Genomic DNA, 19,436 nt, shown 5'->3' with positions numbered 1-19,436 from the left:
CAGCAGCTGTAGCTAGATAGATATTTTATTTATTTCATAAAATTTATACACTGCTTGACTGTAGAAAAAACCAAGTGGACACTATTAAATACACATAGACACACCAATTAACTTTCTCAGCTTTAGATGAAGGAAAATACATCACATTCCCCCCCAGAGGCCTATAATGCTTCTGTATCCAAAGCAGCTTTGGGAATCCATCCATTCGCACGACGCTTTACTTGCTGGTGGACTTACCACGGGCGCGCTTTTGGCCGCAGAGAAAACGCTGGAGCGAGTCTTCCGTCTGGCCCGCAGGGCTCTTGCCAGGAGGCCCCGCTGCAACTGCAGAGACCTTCGAGTTCCATAGGGTGGGATTTCAGGGCCGGAACCCCGACCGCCGCGTCGTCGCCCCCCCCCCGGGCCTCCCCCTTCCGCGGGGCCTCGATCTCTGCGGCGGCTGCCGAGGCCCCGCTTCTTCCCTCGCGGAAGGTTCCCGTGCAGCCAGATGGTGGGCCCGCCAGGGAGGGAGCCGGGCGAGCCTGGTTCGCGGCGCCCGCTTCGCCTCAGCACCGCTCCCCGCGGAGCTCGGCGCCCTGAGGGAGCCGCACGACGCCGACTGGCGAGCGGGTTGGGTGGCTCGTATCTTCCCGCGAGAATTCGTTGGGGCGAAGGGAGGGAGCCTGGCGGCGCAACGCGCTTGCGCAGTCTCGGAGGTCTTTCTGCGCGTGCGCGCGCGGCCTGAGGCGGGAGGAGGAGCCGGCGCCGCCGTGCAGCGGGCGTGAGGCGGTGGGTGGCGATGCTGACGGCGGGCGCCCCCCTATGAAGCAGGAAGCGCGCGCCAGGAGCGTCAGGCGTTGGGCGTCGGGAGGAAGAGGGATGTCCGCCGCCGCCGCCGCCGCGTGCGCTCTGTCCCGGAAAAGGCAGCTGCAGCCGGCGGGGAAGGCGATGCGCAGGGGGGGCCGGCGGAGCGGGCCCGGCGGAGAGGCCGAGGAGGCGCAGCGGGACGGGGAAGCGGCGCTGGGCGGCGAGGGGCGCGGGCGGGAGGCGCAGCAGGCTCCGCCGCAGACACAGCCGGCGGCGGAGGGCGGAAAGGAGGAGGAGGAGTTGGAGAGGGAGCACTTCCGCAGAATCATCAACGCCTTCCGTTACTACGGGTAACCGGCTCCCCCCCCCCCCCCCTTGGCTCTCGAGTAGCGCCCGCCGGATCCACTGGCTGCCCAATAAGGGCGGTGGCGCCGCCATCCCATAGTACCAGGGGGAACCCCGAGAGCTACTTCAGGGTGGAGGAGCAGCAGAGAACTTGCAGCAGCTTCTCCAAACTAAAGTTGCCACGAGTGTTTGAGGGAAAGTCGTGATGCTTAACCTGGGATAAAGTGGGAACTGGGTAAATAAAGCAGCTAGTTCTGGATATTAGAGGCAGATTGGCAAGCACCCTTGTAAGATAATAGGAATATAATTCAGCACAGCTAATTAACAATAGGATCAAAATATCTTCAATAGAGGCACTTGCGATTTGACTTGTGCACCAAAAAGCTTGAATTAAAGTACCTGTCTTACTGTTTGTGCCATCAGACTGGGAGGATGCATCCAGACAAAAATAAGTGTAGTTTTTCCAAAGCTTGCTACATAAACACCTAATAGAATTCTAATGAATACAAAGATGTTTCTTTATCTTACAGCTTAAATAGTGCTTTTGGTTCTCTTCGGCCTCTCAGTATTCAGTCCCTTGGTAGTTCCTGTCATTCATTGGGTGGTGCTGGGCAACTCCTATTTGATATCTTGGCCTTGGCAATTGGTGTCTCTCAAGCATATGAAACAAAAAAAGTTAAACCAACAGTACGTGGCAACCCATAACAACTCCATAATAATTATTGGGAGAGCACCAAAGACAGACCTTCAGTTTTCCATGGCTAGGGTGAAGAGGTGCATCTTCAGCAACTGATGGAGGCTTTAAAGAGATGGCGCTGCGTGCACCACATTAGGGGGGGGGGTAACTAATGAGAAAGCTGTCACAAGCTGCAACTCCTGTGAACTTATGAGAGTAGTGGAATATATTTTTTTATAATATTTTATTAGTTTCCACAAAAAACAAAAACAAAATCATTACATTAAAACCCACCATAAAATAAAACATTTATATACTCAATCAATATTAAATCCACTTTGTGGGATTACTTGAATCCTCGAACTTCCCTCTACTCCTTCCCTTGGTTCCTTTGTATTATCTTCATTCATGCATGTCTATAAAATCTTTATCTCTTAGTTACCTCCAAATTTAAACATTGTCTATCACATTACAAGTGGTTTTTAAAAAAAATCCTGCTAATGTATTAACTTGCATACATTGCTTATGCAATAAACATTTACCATTCTTTTTTATATTTGTTGTCATCTTGATTTCTAAGTTTCCCAGTTAATTTCGTCATTTCCGCATACTCCTTTAACTTTGTTGGCCATTCTTCCTTGGTAAGGACTTCTTCTTCCTTCCCGTGTTAAGCTAGCAATATCCGAGCTGCCGTTGTCGCATACATGAACAAATTATTGTATTCTTTAGGTAGATCCATTACTGTAATACCTAATAAGAAAGCTTCTGGTTTTTAAACAAAAGTTACTTTAAACATCTTTTTCAATTATATATCATTTCCCAAATTTTTAAAATAACCTTACAATGCCACCACATATGGTAAAACGTACCTTCTGCTTGTTTACATTTCCAACACTTATTTTCCCTTGTTTTATACAGTTTAACCAATTTAGCCAGTGTTAAATACCACCTATACATCATTTTCATATAGCTCTCTTTAAGTAAAGTACAGGCCTTAAATTTTATATCATTCTTCCATGTCTTTCCCAATCTGTCATCTGCATATTATGTCCCATATATTTTTTCCATTTTATGATAACACATTTGACCTCTTCATTCTTAGTTTCCTATTGCAACAACATATTGTATATTTTTGATAATTTAATACCACTTTCTATTATTTCTCTCTGGAAATTTGAAATTTCATAGGTGAATCTTTTTATCATGTTTTAATGCTTCATTTACAGTGGACACTCCGGATACGAATTTAATTCATTCTAGGGGTCCGTGCACAACCCGAAAAGTCAGCAGCAAGAGGTGCCGCTTCTGTGCATGCGTGTGATAGAGCACTTCTGCACATTCTCAGAAGTGGCGCCTCTTGTTGCCGACTTTTTGTGTTGCGTATGGAGCACCAGAAGGAGCACTTCTGTGCATGCGAGCGCGGCGAAAGTGTTTGCTGTGTTTGCAACTCGAAAGTTACGTTACCCAAAGGCAAAGTAACCTGAGGTACCACTGTAATTGGAAATATTGTAGCCAGTCTGTTCCCTTTCCTTTTTTTTCTATGTAGGACTTTATTATAATATGATTTACAAACAGTCGGGGTTCTTTGCCTGAAAATCCTTCACAGAATGACAAACCAATAATTTTGTCTCTCTAGAAAGGAAGCGGGATAAACTGCTTGCCAGAACAGCTTTTTTTCTTTACCTTTGGATGACCCTCACTTTCTGATTTCAACTTAGGTTCCTAGTCATTCAGGGCTTGATATGCTAACAGACTATTGAATTGGGCCCAGTAGCTTACTGGCAGCCAGTGGAGTGTTGGTGTTTGCCACACCTGGCTTATTTTAGGTTTCAGGAGCTGTAACATCTTATGGTAAGATTGAGAACCACTTCACATATCAATAAAATGGGGACTAGGATGTGCCAGTGCCATGTCTTATAGCTTGTTAGAGTGACTCTTTTCTTTTTAAAGTTTTGTATCCCGTTCATGCACACTGCAGAAATCATTGTACACACACACACACACAAACACACACAGACACACAAACTGTACTAGGGCTAGCACCTGTCTGCAGTCAAAGCTTTTTATAGCTGTATTTATTATATTGTATTGTATTATATTAGATTGTATTGTATTGTATTGTATTAGTGTGTATTTGTATGATAATGATCACTGCACTTGACTAATACTCAACATGCTTCACTCCCAACAATTTCAAAGGAATAAGGAATATAGTTAAATCATCCACTTCAATCCATAGGACCTTAACAGGGCAGTGCTTTATTGCGAGAATCTGAGGTGTAGAAAAAGCCAGAGTGCTGCTGCCTCACACTGCCCAATGCACAAAGGCAAATCACGGGAACAGGAGGGCTTTGGAGCCAGTTTCCCTAATATGACCCCAGGACACTCCCTCCCATTACACAAGATGTTTCAGTGCCTGCAATAGAGAAATTTGGAGGGTGGACCTCTGAAGCTCCACTCTGTTCTGTCTCCTGGGATGCCCTTCCAAGAACAGGACTACATTCTGAATTAGATAGTTTTGATTTAATTGTTGCTGCATATGTTTGCTTTGGTTGCATGTTGGGATGTACAGAACTCATGTATTTCTTATACAAGTAACTATATAAATGTAGAATTAAAAATGGTCCCAAAGTAGGAATCCTCAGTGGGTTTACAATACTGATATAGAATTTCAGTTTAATTTTGTTTATATTTGTTTCTGATGTTCATTCTGGTTTTTTTTAAAATTCTAGCATTAATATGCATGAAAGAGTCAATCGTGCAGAAAGACAGTTCAGATCCCTTCCAGCCATTCAACAGAAATTGCTTCCTCAATTCCTTCCTCATCTTGACAAGATTCGGAAATGTATTGACCATAATCAAGGAATCTTGCAGACAGTTGTGAATGACTGCACACACATGTTTGAAAATAAAGAATATGGTGATGATGTATGTATAAATTGTACTTCAATACCAGCTATTTGCTACTTCCCCTCTTTTATCAGTTTTATTTATTATCTCATCATAAATGTGTGTTTTCTTTTCTATAATTAATGTATGTTTTATAGAGGGATGGGGAACCTGTAGCCTTCCATATCTTGTTGGACTCTTAACTTCTGTCATTCTCAGCTAGCGTGTTCAATGGCAAGAAATAACGTTAGAAACTCAGATGTATAATCTAATCGCCAAATGGCACCTCAAACCTAGATTATGGTTGCCGCAATGGAATGTCTAGGTGCCATATTTTTTTAACAATGAAGTTTATTAATGTTGTTGCTAATGTCATTTCTGTACTGCTTTAGATTTTAAATAACAAATCTCAAAGCAGTTGACAACACATTAAAACATCAAATGAAACCAGAATAAAACAAATTCAAGCTTCAAGTAAAATATCTCAGGTCCTTCTCTAAGAGACATTTTGCTTTCCCCAGTTGCCAGCCTGGCATCCAGAGATCTCCATGAGGTTGCAATTGGACTTCCGCCAGTTGCATAACACACCTGGCTAGTTTCTAACACTGGTAAGAAATTATGCGAATTGGAGTCCAACAAAATCAGGAGGGCCACAGGTCCTCTTTCCTTATTATGCTGGGTTAATCATTTATGAATATTATTCTTGTTCCTTGATACATATTAAATCATTTGATTAGACCACTTGATGGTTGTGTCCAGCGTTAGTAACTATATTTTTACAGTTGAATAAGCATAAAATTTCAATCTTTGTAAGTTAACTATTATTGTATATTTATTCTATCATTTGGGCTGTATCACTTACCTCATAATTCATTTTAAATGCTTCTTTTCCTTGCAGAGCTTTTCTTTGATTTCACAGACTACACATAATTTTAAATGGCTCAAGTTGAAACTTCTCAGTGAAGTCTCGCAGTGTGTGGAAGAAGCCTTCACTGAGATAAAATATTGAGTTTCCATGCTAGCTTAGCCTTCCACAAGCATTACTAGTCCATATATAGTTTCCACAGGCCAATTTGCCCATACTTCTCTGTTCTCGACCAATTTAGAAAGGCCTCTGCTTGTTTGCCTAGAACAGATTCTTACTTGCCATATGTAGTGAAGTAAGGGGCTATTTATGTCTATGTCTACCCCCACATCTTTCCTATTTTACTTAATAAATGTCCTGCTTTCTATAAAGAAGTATATTCAGAGAATGGTATGCTAAGGGTAGATATGATGTTTTCACGCTTACTTCATTTATGCATATAGATGAGTCTCAGCCTGGAGGTGAGAAGGAAAAGGCATATCAACTAACTGCCCAACAGTGTAGCATTGTGAATAACAATTATTGATTTTCTGGTTTTACACTTCTCTCAGGAAAATGGAAAAATTACACCAGCTTCAACTTTTGATATGGATAAATTAAAGTCCACCTTGAAGCAATTTGTAAGAGACTGGAGTGAAACTGGGAAACCGGAGAGAGATTCCTGCTATCAGCCAATCATTAATGAAATTGTAAAGAACTTTCCAAAAGACAGATGGTAAATCATTTTTTAAAGATGTATTTGAAAGGAAGATATGCACAAGAATGCATTTGTTGCCAATAATCTTTAAACTGGAAAAAATACTATAAAATACTATTAGCATTGATCTTTGAAAATGTCCATGTTAGCTGCACAAGGAGAAGTTATAATAAACTTTGGCATGCCTTACTAATATGATTTTGCTCAAAATGCTAAGGTTCAGCAGTTCAAAATTATGGCTGCACAGACAACACTCCCAATTAGGTTGGATTAGCACCAAGAAAACTTAATGTATACTATTTATATTTTATCATGTGGAAGAACATGTTAGATATAAAAGTCTGATTTGGCTAATATTTTGATGTAGGGTTCTACAATCAGAAGGACTTAACGGCTATCTAATCTAGTCCTCTTTTCTAAAATAGAAGTACAGTGTACCACAAGTGGAGAACAGATACACTATTAGAAGGTATTTATATCATCCGTATCTAAATAAATATTGCAGGAGATGAAGCTACACATTGGAGGAGAAGCTGAAAGCTATCCTTAAAGCAAAATAGGAGAATAATTAAAGAAACACTATAATTCACATAATAATTTTTATTTTTTGCTCTTTATTTCCATAAACGCGAGGTCTGATTACACTGGTTATAAATAGCTAGCAATATTATAGCCTTGGTTTCCTTACAGAATCGAAATGGCATTTCAGTCATGATTCAGAGTGCCTCTTCTAAGTTGTCACTTGGCTCTCTTGACAGAATTCCAATTACAACAATGGTGGGCTAGTCCAAAATAACCAGCTATCTCCAATCTCACTTTTAACTTAGCTTGCAGTCAGTGTTGCTGCATTACCTAACAAACAAGAGTTTTAAAGAAGATAAACGCTCAAAAGCTCATTCAAAATATAACATGAATACCCTTCCCTTGTTAGATTCAAGGCATTCAAGAATGTCTTCAATTGTAGAAAAATATACGGTAAGTTTTTATACATCTAAATAAAAAGGTGTTTTGCTTTGTTCTAAATAATCACATTCTCCCCCAGCTTAGTTGAAAATGGAATGTTTCCAAATATTAGGTAATTTAAGTTGTGCAGAAATGCTTATAGATGAAGATCAGCATTGTACATTTTCTGTCTTCCTACAATGTACTCTTTTTGTTGTTGCTGTTCTATTTTATAAATTTACTGAAATTTGACCTTTGTGGCCTACACTAATGTTCTGTTAAAACTGTTTGTAGACAGTTATTAGTAAATCTATAGTAAATAGTTTTACAAATAATGTAACATTTATATTTTACTGGTAAATAAGCTGGATTGAAAGTGGAAATAAGTTTAAGGCTTCTTTTTTTGAACTCTTGAATTACAAGCTGAAATTAGAAAAGTTGATGTAGATGTTTTATACAAAACAGTCCTGTGCATGTTTGCCTAAGTAAGAAGCATGGTCTTCAGTGGGACTTATTACCTAGTATGTGTGTTTAGGATAGCATCCTTAAAACATCATTTGATCTACACTTACAAGTAAAATTGTAGATAATTAAATACTGTAATTTTGCAATGCATAGAATATGAGCTGCTCACAAACCCTTTTCTTTCTAGTTCAAATGGAAAGTATTTTTTATTTTCTAAAAGAAAACAAATCGTGCACAACAAACTTCATAATTAACTTCTGGACATTTTCAGTTGCTTTCAGTGAACTGAAAGTTAACATGTAAATAGAAGTTTGTTAGGATCTAGACTGTTGTGGCTCTTAAATTACCTACAACTCCTACTTCATTGTAGCTGCTGCAAAAGTCACCTACCTTTATGGAATGTCTTGTAGAGGAGGGCAGATATGTAGTGATCTTTCTTAGGTATATTTTAGAATCCTTGTTTTAACTGAATTAAACTTGCCGCTCCATTTTATTTCTCATTTATAAAATTGTGTATCTTTCCGCTTCTTAGATTTGTTTTTCCACCCTTGTGAATTTACCAGCACACTTAATTACTTTAGTAGGTACTGTGTAGAACTACTAGTCAGAAAATTTATATTTGATAGAATGAATTTGGAATTATGATTGCATTAGAAACTACTTTTAATGGCAAATAATTGAATTACACATTATACATTGAAAAGTCCTAATTTTTTTCCTTTCTAGCTTGGGGTGTATCCAATTTTTTGATTTTTTGCTAATGAAAAGCACTTCCACTTGTTCAAGGCAAGGGCAACTTTTTCTGATCACCCCATTCACTACTGTTCAGTGACACCCCCCCCCCCCGCCCCCCAAAACAGGTCCTGATGGTTGGGGGAATCCTCGAAATCAGCATGGGATATGGTGCAGAGGACTGCAGTCAGTACAGAAGGTTTGAGAAAATGAGATGTCCTGACTTGCACAAGTGGAGGCGCTTTCTGCTATTGCAAAGCTATAATTGGACATAATCTATTGGGCACAGTTACATATCATAGGAAGTTACGGTTATACTGCACCATGAAAGAACAGTTTGTTTCTTCTTTGCTCCTCCTTGCTAATAATAAGCTGGAGCAGCAAACCACATCACATGACTTAGTGTTATGTCTGAACAAGGAACCATGGTAATTTTGCTCCAGACAAACCATACCCTTTGTTCTTGGCTTCCTGGCATAACACTAAGTCAAGGATTGTGGTTTGTTGCTCCCACTCACTAGTGAGAAAGGAGCAAAGGGGAGACAATCTGCCTTTCAACATTAACCACTGCTTATGCTATGATGCACGAATGCGGCCACTGTATTTTAGCATTCTAAAGCTGGTGCATATGCATCTTAAAGTGTTTGGCTAGCGTAAGCAAGTGTTAAAAGAAAAAAGATTACAGGACTGTTGAACAGTATTCTGATTAAACAAGTAATTTTTCGTAACTAGAGTGGAATTAAACGTTCCATCACCAGAAGAATTTCTCCTTCTCCTGTAACAGAACAGTCTCCCCTTTTTTCTCCTTCTGTGCCTCCTAAGTCTCTTCTAGGATTTCTCTCAATCCTCTGGAGCAGATTTAGAGATGGCGTGGGTCTTGGGGAGTCCTGTTACACAAGTGGAAGTTATTTAGTTGAATATGTGTTAGAAACTGAGATGTGAAAGCTAGGAGCTAAATGGCACCTTAAACCTAGCTTATGGGCGCCACAAAATAATGTCTAACCACACTTTTTTAATAACAAAAATAAATACAAAGCTGAAAATGAATTAACAGCAGCTAAAATCTTATGGTCGTTTTTCACATGGTCTAGTCCTCATCTGATGACTGCAGATATCCCCTGCCCATCCCCCTAATATACTTAAGAGGGTTCCTTCTCCAGTCTTCAGAGAGTGGCTGGAAGTGGGGAGGCAGAAAAAGGTCCTCATTTCCTTCCACTCTGCAGACAAGCTCTGGATTCTCCCTACAACCCCTTTCCTTCATATAAATATATATTTTGGTGCAACAGTTAACACATATTAGAGGCCAATACAACTGATGGCAGAGACACCCACCTTGAGTGTCCAGTTCACAGATCTAAGACTTCAGTGCCTTTCAATAATCCCACTCCAAAATTTGTTTCGATTTTATTCATCCCTGAGAGAGTTTGAGGTAGATAACACTTTAACATGCACTACTTAAACCAAACCTATTTAAGCCAATCCGAGGCCACAGAGTGCAAAACTCTGCCTTTCTGTAAGGGCAGCTGAGAGGTGGAACCTATCAACTTGCCTGACACTGCAGCAATCTCTAGGAAGTCCAGCGGGGAGGAATTTCTCCTCCCGTGCCCTCAGCGTCAGCAGTGGCAGTTTTAATCTGATATCTTAAGCACAGTACTGCACCCAGAGCTCAGAAACTACTTGCTCTAATGAAATTCCCTGTCGCAAAATGTGCCTAGAACAATGGGAGTTTCAAACGCTGAATACATCCCACAATTTTGAAATACCAATGTGACAAAAGCAAATTTGTTGAGCTATTTCTTGGCAGAATGTTTTCCTTCAACCATTCTTTTTCCAAATCATAACATTCTCTGAACAACCCAAAATATATTACCAAATCCAAATTCTTAAGTTTCAGGCAGTATTTGTAGTCTGAAATAAGTAGCTTATCTGTTTCTTCCATTTTTTGGGTGGTGCTGTTGAATTAATTGATGTGACTTCTACTCCCTTTTGATTTGTTTGTAATTTTCAGGAAATTGAAAATAATAGATTGGAGCTATATAAGTTTATTATTCAACTAAGATAAATCTTAAAGTCACACATTGACTTTGAGTGTAAAGAGTTCTGTACACCAGTTGGCTTCCTTTCACTGAAATAAATGAGCCAGTTGTTCAAGATTGGAGAGCTCCCTGTGTGTTGAAGCTGGAAACAGCTGCACCTGAATCAGATTGCTTTACATAATGCTGAAGAAGAGTTAATAATTATAAGTTCTTCTTGTGTCCTGAAAATCAGTCATGCAACTGATGGGTCCATAGCTAATTTCAGTATAAACATTTTCAAACACCGTTGCCAGTGTTCTGTTCTAATTTTCCCCACATGTTAAACATAATTAGTAGCATCTGCATTTGGGCATTATGATGTAAAATACAATAACTGTCTCAGATTTATTTCACTGTTAGATGTTGCAGTCACCCCCACCACCCGTACAATGAAGAAAGAGAGTTGCATTACAAGGAGGAACTTGGTTGACTTCTTAAATCTGAAATACAGTTTGGGATAGTTCAACAAAGAAAATATGCTAGAAGCCTATGTTTGCCTTAGGACAGGGAAAGCTGACATGGTGCTCCCTAGATGTTGCTGAACTGCAGTCACTATCAGCACCAGCCAGGATAGCCAGTGGTTAGGAATGATAGAGATGCAGTCCTGCAACATGTTGGCTGCATGTAACTTAGAACATGCCTCCAAAGACAATAATCAAATGTTTAAACTACTTTCAGGACTTTGGGATACAGGTAATGTATTTGTGTTTGCAACAGATTAGCAAATGTGTATGGTTAAGACTGAATAAGATTTGTCTTGGTGGTTTATAGAATGAGAATGATTATTTGAGAAGTCATCCATCAGAGCTAATTGTGTAGGTAAAATCCAAACAGCAGCAGTAAAAATACATTTACTGTAATTGGCTGAAAGTCATAATGTAGTGACAAAGGTCCCACTACACTTTAGTATAGCCTTACTGGACCTGGTACTCTGTAGATGTTTTGGACTACAATTCCCATCACTCCAGCCAGCACAGCCATATAATGCGGGGGCTGCTGAGAGTTTATAGTTTTAGTCCAAAACCTCTGGAGGGCAAGAAGTTGCTGAAGGCTGCTTTACTACAATCTGTGATCAAAGAAACAAAGGCTTCACCCCTTTTGAAAGTGAAGCCAGTAGTCAGAACATTCAGGTCCTTTGTGGGACAGAGAACAGAAAGAAAGCACTGAAATTCACGTAGGAGGAGATCTGGAGATACTAGGTAAATATAAACCAAATTTAATATTACTTATCTGCTAAATAATGTGCTTATTTGGGAAATAGCACAAATTATCCATATAAATGTGATCAAACACCTGCAATATGTAAAAACCCTTGACAGGGCTATTCATTCTATCAAATATGTTTATTAAAGGATTAACAATTATTTTTGTTGTGTTACAGGGATCTCTCCAAAGTTAATATCCTGGTACCTGGTGCTGGGCTAGGTAGATTGGCCTGGGAAATAGCTATGCTTGGTTATACTTGCCAAGGAAATGAATGGAGCCTCTTTATGCTCTTTTCTTCTAATTTTGTACTCAACAGGTACTTAAACTTGTTTTCAGTTGTTGGTTGCTTCTTTATACATGTAGTTCTGTATTTATATCTCTGCTTTGGCCAATGTCAGACTTCTTTAAACCACAATTTCCCATTATTTTTGAATTGGGAAACTGTTGATCAATCCATGCTTATTAACTATGAAATGATAATGGTTTCCTATCCAGGTTAATAAGCAGAGGTTAAACTACAGTTCTCCAGAGCTTGGAAAAAATAACTGGAAACTATGTAATGTGTAAGCAACCCACCATATCAGTGTGGAAACTGGGAGCGCAAGGAGAGGAGGACAGGAGCAGGGCAAGGAGGGAGGATACAGGCATGTAGTTCATTCTAGGGTCCATCCTTTTATCAGCCAAAATTCATTATGTCTGGATCAAGCTCCTGTGTGTACATGTTTATAAATCAGTAGACGGAACTGCTAAAAACATGAAATTGAAAAACATTTTATACTTTATTCATTTATGTACATAATTTATACCGTGACTTGAAAAAAATACTAAGTTGGTCCCTGGCCTTAGGCTCACAGTCTAAAAAGACATGACACACAAGGAAAAAGCAATAGGAGGGAGGAGGGGAAAATAAAGTTAAATCTTGGGGAGGGCATATAACTTCAGGTATGAATCTGTACACACATAGTTAGAATAATTTGAATAATTTGAAGATAGGTTCATGAGGAGGAAGCATGCTGGAGAACTGCATTACCTGCAAGCTATCAAAACTTTAATTTAAAAAAATAGGATTAACAACTAACAAAAATTAAAGCTAACCTCAATCTATTGCTTTAAGAATCTTAGAATTTACTACATTTTGAGAGGTAGAACCAGACTTTTAAATGGTGAATGGTTTGTCTGATTGCTTCTTTTGTAACTCTTTATAATATCTTGTTAATGAATAATGGACCTTCAGGATGATGTTAAATTAACTACCTCTAAAATGCAGATTGACACCCCCTATCAACTTGGGTTACTGAAAGTCAAACTAAAAATTTTAAGCTTTGCAATGTTTACAAGATTCTTTTGTGAGTGGCAAGGTGAAATTGTTGTTTTGATAATCATATGTTACAGATGCTCTGAAACTAATTCATACAAACTATATCCCTGGATACATCAGTTTAGCAATAACAAGAGATCTGCTGATCAGATACAGCCAGTTTATTTCCCTGATGTTGATCCTCACAGTCTTCCTCCTGATGCAAACTTTTCTATGACAGCGGGAGATTTTCAAGAAATCTACTCTGAGTGTAGTAAGTAAGAAAAAAATAACTAATATTCAGATGATAAAATTTATGCCGTTTGCCTATCCTTAAGAGAAAAACTGTAAAACAAAACTGATTATGTGACAGATACTACTGTGTTTTATTAAGTATTTTAATGCAAAGAAAAATCAGTCCTTATGTTGTAAAATAATTTTCTACTTATTATTATTTTTTAAAAAACTTTAATATGCCTTCCCCTGTAAGTTTATCTTCTTTAAATGTTTGTTTCCCCTGATTCAAAAGTTAAGAAGGTGAAATTGTTTACTAGAAGTTACTAGAAACATGCACAGATTGTTGTTTTTAGTTAACTGACTTGCTACAGAGGTTGTAACTGAAGATTAGGTGTGACCTATTCTTCACTGAGAGTAAGCAGGGCATATTCAGTAAGCAGTGAACACTTGTGCTTACCCTGTGTCAGTCTCAATGAGAGGCTGCAGCTAGAATCACCGCTGATCTTAGAAAATTTGGACTGCCCTTGCTGTGCATTTTCATGTCCTAGACTAGCTCTCTTGTCTGAATACAAAGTCCATCCAATACCAAGGTCTAGAAGTCAAATTAATATTTTGTAAAAGGGACTTTGCTTCAAGATTACTTCTAAATGATTTACTTCTGTATCATTGGCAGTATTAGCATACCATTTGAAACCATGGTTTAGTGTAGAGGTTACCAATCCTTTTGGCTCATTGAACTTAAGAATGTAAGAGGAGCCTTCTGGATCTGGCGAGTGGCCAGTCTAGTCCCACACCCCATTCTCACAGTGGCCAGCCAGATGCCTGTGGGAAACCTGAAAGCTGGACATGAAACAACAGCATTCTGCCCACCTGCAATTCCCAGCCGTGGAGATAATAACTACTGATAGCCTTACTGTCCATGAATTTGATGTGCAAATGTGGCAATTTTGTACACCTAGAGGGAGTTTTTTGGCCAGGGCTAGCCAACATGCCTTCCCCCCAAGATTTGAACTACTGTTTCCATCAGTTTAATGGGCCATTGGTCAGGGATGATGAGAGTTAATGCTGAAAATACCTGGAAGACAACCATGTTGGCTATCTCTGTCTTAGGCCCAATGGAACAAAAAGCAATAAAAAGTGAGTCATAATGTGAGATCGCCTCAATTTCTTTTGGAGGCATGAATATATGGTTCAGTTATGTGTGACTCCCGCACTCCCTGCAAAAAAGCTTCTCCTCTGGAACACTGATGCACTGCAAAGGGTTGCAGCTGGGGAAGGAAGATGGAGAGGGAGGAACCTCCACTAAGCAAGGGGAAGTGCTTTTCTGAAAGTATCTCTCAGTTCCAAAAGTGCAGGTAACAGTGCACAATAAAATATTTAAAGCTAGTTTACTTTCTGTCTTTATACAGATATATGGGACTGCATAGCAACCTGCTTCTTCATAGACACGGCGCATAATGTCATAGACTACATTGACACAATATGGAAAATACTCAAACCAGGAGGAATATGGATCAATTTAGGTAACTCGCTATTTTGTTGAGTAATTGTAGCAGAAAAAACTAATGTTAGAACTAGTTTGTACAATTAAGGAGAAAAACTCAGCTTGATCTGTACTTCTTGAACTAAGTGGATTTTAAATATTAGACTGTTCTCTTTTAATGCCAATCCATTTCATCAAAATTTTCTCTAAAATTGGACCTACACAGATTCAACAAAAAGGATGCCAATGAGCATATGAGGTTTGGACTTGTTTGTTCCATCCCGCAGGGGTTGGGGACCCATTCAGATAGTCTGCTCCTGGAGACTAATGGAATCCAATGGATTTCTGTGGGAATCTTTTGGTGGATAGAGTGGGCCAAGCTTAAAGGTTCTGCTGTTACTATATGAAGCCCTAAGCAATTTGGAATCAGCCTACTTGAGAGACTTTCTTCTCTGTTATCGACCTGCCTGGTCACAGAGATCATCTGAAGAGTTCTTCCACCATCCAGGTGTTGTTATATGCTCCTGGGGTCTTTTTGGTGGTTATTCAGAGCAGGGCCTTTAGTAAGGTGGCACCCTCTGTGGGAAACATTCCTCCTGCATTTTAGACATTCACTGATGATTTTCAGGTTTTTTTTAAATAAACCTCTTCGTTTATGCAAGTCTTCCAGAGGAGTGACAGCAGCCACATTTTTATTTTGACCATGGTGGATTCCACTAGCTTTTCATAGTCTGTGTTTTAAAAAAATTATACCAATTATTATTCCAATTATAAATTGGAAATTTTTAAAATGTTAAGTGGTTTATAAGTATAAATAAAACAATTAAAAACAAAATCTAGATTTATAATGTAGTATTAAGATGCATTCAGTTCTGTCCTTGATCTACAGTAGTTGTATTAGGGTTGGCAGAATTTATGAGTGAGTATCAGATACATATGACAAGTTAATTTTACTGACCTTTTCATTGTATCATAGGTCCTCTTCTTTACCATTTTGAAAATTTAGCAAATGAATTATCTATTGAGTTAAGCTATGAAGATATAAAAAGTGTTATATTGCAATATGGATTCCATATAGAGGTAAGTATTTTTCAGTTATATTAGCACACTAAGGATAATCTAAAACATTCGCTATTAGATTTCAGATAGTGCCCCACCAAATTTTGTCTTCCGTCAGCCCTGTGTCATTAAGATGCGCTTTCAGTCATCACAAATACTAGTACTGATATCGGGTGTTCAAGTGCCTATCAGTTTGGCCCCAAAAATAAGGTAGTGCTTTCTGCATAATGGATGCAGCTGCTTTATTCATATTATGCTGGTATTGAAATATCTGGGTTGGCTTCCTGTTAGCTACCAAGCCAAGTTCCAGGTTTTGTTGTAGAAATTTAAAGTCCTAAAAAAACTTGGGACCAGGATTTTTTAATGTTCCCCTATCTTTTTTATCCTTATTATTGCCCTGCTATTTGTTGTTTTAAAACAATAAAACAATTTGGCTTTTGGTGTATTGCTGCCTTTTAATCTTTGGTTTAGATCCAAATTTAGTCACACATAGGGTGGACCCACTGAAACCAATAGGACTTAAAATTATAATTACTAACTTAAATCCTGTTGATTTCATTGGGTCTGTGCTAAGCATGGCTAAGTCTGGATCCATACAAACATAAGAAGAGTAGGCCGGGGCAATGTATCAATACATTGCTCAGGGCTGGTGTGAGGGGCAGACTGTGAAACTGACGCCGCTCCTGTGTCCCTCTGCTACCCGTGCTGCTGGTAGTAAAGGGACTCTGCTTTCAACATTGGGCTGCTGGTAGTAAAGGGACTCAGGAGCAAACAGCAGGGACATTGAGCCTCGCTCAGCTGAGGAGTGGGAACTTACTCGCCCCCCAGCTGAGTAATGCAAACAAGCTGTGTTGTCCCAGCCCTCAGGGTGCTGGGGTGGAAGCACCTCTGTTCCTGCAGTGAGAGCTGCGGCAGTTTCACCCCACACCTCACAGGCTGGGCCAAAGCAGCAGCTTGTTTCAGCACTGTGCTGTATCACCAGATCCGTGATATTTGGCTGGTGATACAATGTGATATTGAAAATCTGACATTGCCCAGCCCTAAAGAAGTGCCTGCTGGATCAGGCCAAAGGCCCATTTAGTCCAGTATCCTGTTCTCACAGTGGTCAACCAGATACTTGTGCGAAATCAGGGAGCAAAACAAGAGCTGAAGAAAACATTTCTTTTTTATATATTTATATTTCATTTGTTTTTGTACCTATTGGAAATTATATTGAAGGGAGGTATACAGTGAGGGGGGGACACGGGTGGCGCTGTGGGTAAAAGCCTCAGCGCGTAGGGCTTGCCGATCGAAAGGTCGGCGGTTCGAATCCCCGCGGCGGGGTGCGCTCCTGTTGCTCGGTCCCAGCGCCTGCCAACCTAGCAGTTCGAAAGCACCCCGGGTGCAAGTAGATAAGTAGGGACCGCTTACTGGCGGGAAGGTAAACGGCGTTTCCGTGTGCTGCGCTGGTGCCGGCTCGCCAGAGCAGCGATGTCACGCTGGCCACGTGACCTGGAAGTGTCTCCGGACAGCGCTGGCCCCCGGCCTCTTGAGTGAGATGGGCGCACAATCCCAGAGTCTGGCAAGACTGGCCCGTACGGGCAGGGGTACCCTTACCTTTACCTTTTATACAGTGAGGGGAGAAAGTATTTGATCCCCTGCTAAATTTGCCCATTTGCCCCCTGATCTTGCATGGAGCCCCAGACTGAGGGAGGTTGACATTTTGTGTTTCTTCCATTTGCGAATTATTGCACCAACTGTTGTCACCTTCTCACCAAGCTGCTTGGCAATAGTCTTGTAGCCCAGTCCAGCCTTGTCCCTGACATCCTTGGACAGCTCTTTGGTCCTGGTCCTGGTGGCTACTTTGGAATCTGCTGGATTGATTGCTTCTGTTGACAGGTGTCTTTTGTACAGGTACTATAACGAGCTGGGATTACAGGTAGGACCTCTCCCTTACAGCAGGTGCTTCTAATCTCAGCTCATTACATACAGTGAAAATACCAGGTAGCCTGACATCTGGCTGGTTAATAGGGGATAAAAAAAACTTACTTCACTCATTATAATGCACATCAGTCTCTGACTTTTGTCCTCTGAGTTTCTGGGGGGTTTCCCTGTTGTTATTCTGTCTCTCACAGCTACAATAAACTTACCATTAAACTTATGGACTGGTCATTTTTCGTCAGGGGGTAAATTGGCAAAATTAACCGGGGGATCAAATACTCCCCCCCTCACTGTATTAATTTCTATAATAGCAGTAATAATAACATATATGAATGAAATGCCTACAAGGGTTTTCAAGAAAGTCTTGTTTATTTTCAGGTGGAGAATGAATCTGTTTTGACCACATATACTGTGAATGAGCTATCTATGATGAAATATTACTATGAATGTGTGATGTTTGTGGTTAGGAAACCAGGAAGCAGTGTCTGAAGTGGATTATCCAAGAAGAAAAATGCACAGTGGCTTCTGGAATTATGACTGAACACAACCTCATATCAGTGGTGCCTTTTTATCCATCACAGAATGTAGCTCTGTTGTCTATTTTTTTAATCTATCCTATAATCTCCAGATGTGTGCTTCTGGATATTTGTATCTGCGTAATGAACATAGAGAGCAAACACTCCTGTATCATTTCTTCAAATTCCGATTAATGTTTTTTTCTGACGGGTAATACTTTGCAAATACCATTATTAACACTTGCAGTTCTCTGTAAAGTATAAGATGGTATACTGTAAGTTTTCTTTGAAATAATATCTAACGTCATATTGGATACATAATTCATTTTTTGTCCCATGTTGTACAGAAAACAAGACCACTCCTCATCTTAGCATATTTAACTACTATTTGGGTGACTTTACTCCCCATAGAAATTTTGATCTTCCGCAGTCTGATAAGCAGCATCATGTGAACTTGGTCTTCTACTGTAAAAATGTAAAGAGTTTATAAAAATAACACGTGCATTCACAAGAAAATTTTAACGTGAATCTGACTGATATTTGCGGCTGGTGCATTTTTAGATTTTTTAAAAAGATATATATATAAACAGTTATACTATTCTTCATGCCATGTTAAGCATTTGATGGGTAATTTGAAGTAATATCTGGCTGCAGTCACTTAAAAAAAAGAACTAAATTAAGACTTAACAGTAATGTTTGTACATTAGTACTTTGATCCCATTAAGAGTGTTCTAATTATGACTGAAATTGATGGGTTTAATGTCAGCTGTGGGTTTACTATTTTAAGAAATTATATTTTGATGGAATTAACTACACAAAGTTAAACAAATATGGGAGGAGCAGTCCCAATCCACCACAGTGCAGTGGTTTTTTTTAGGTGCAGGTATTCCTTCACCCAGCTGTCCATATTCTGATGTACAGAACTTCCAATGGAGCCCACTTAAGGCACAGGGGAAAGCTACTCTTAGCAGTATTTGTATGGCTTTGGAGCTGGGATGCCAAAGATTCATGGGACCCTAAGCCTGTCCATCCAGCATCAAAAGGCCTGGAGCTGATGCAAACAAAAAGAAAAGAAAAATTCGGAGTTTTCTTCCTGCTCCACCCCCTTCTGCCCTAGCCAGTGCAAGCAGCAAGGCTCCAGATGGTTGGTGCTCCTACATTGTGCTAAGCCCTACTGCTGTTGCTGTTGCTGCCTCCCAGCAGTTTGAATTTCTTTCTCAGTTACTGTTTTAGTATTAGCAGTTCTG

General features: G+C 39.9%; 1 protein-coding gene across 3 annotated transcripts; it reads left to right on the top strand.

Moving 5' to 3' along the window:
- Positions 1-745: 745 nt before the first annotated feature.
- CARNMT1 (carnosine N-methyltransferase 1) lies at positions 746-18,705 on the top strand. 3 transcript variants are annotated; one of them, XM_077935974.1, is made up of 8 exons: positions 746-768; positions 4,540-4,735; positions 6,113-6,276; positions 11,854-11,994; positions 13,071-13,249; positions 14,622-14,735; positions 15,672-15,775; positions 18,053-18,705. In XM_077935974.1, the coding sequence occupies exons 2-8, from the start codon at positions 4,547-4,549 to the stop codon at positions 18,161-18,163; spliced, it is 1,002 nt and encodes a 333-aa protein (XP_077792100.1). In that variant the 5' UTR covers positions 746-768; positions 4,540-4,546; the 3' UTR covers positions 18,164-18,705. The 3 variants fall into 3 exon arrangements, with proteins under 3 accessions (XP_077792100.1, XP_028605001.2, XP_077792099.1); XM_028749168.2 differs by lacking the exon at positions 746-768 and adding an exon at positions 775-1,136; XM_077935973.1 differs by lacking the exon at positions 746-768 and adding an exon at positions 1,262-1,366.
- The last annotated feature ends 731 nt before the right edge of the window (positions 18,706-19,436 follow it).

Source organism: Podarcis muralis, chromosome 11 (genome assembly GCF_964188315.1).
Source record: "Podarcis muralis chromosome 11, rPodMur119.hap1.1, whole genome shotgun sequence".
NCBI lineage: Eukaryota > Metazoa > Chordata > Lepidosauria > Squamata > Lacertidae > Podarcis > Podarcis muralis.
This window is presented reverse-complemented; position numbering and strand designations above follow the sequence as displayed.

Excerpts from the sequence above, each read along its gene's own strand:
- CARNMT1 (XM_028749168.2), top strand. The coding sequence starts at position 802 with ATGAAGCAGGAAGCGCGCGCCAGGAGCGTCAGGCGTTGGGCGTCGGGA. Across the intron at positions 6,277-11,853 it reads AACTTTCCAAAAGACAGATG|GGATCTCTCCAAAGTTAATA; the intron begins GTAAATCATTTT and ends GTTGTGTTACAG. Across the intron at positions 11,995-13,070 it reads TCTAATTTTGTACTCAACAG|ATGCTCTGAAACTAATTCAT; the intron begins GTACTTAAACTT and ends CATATGTTACAG.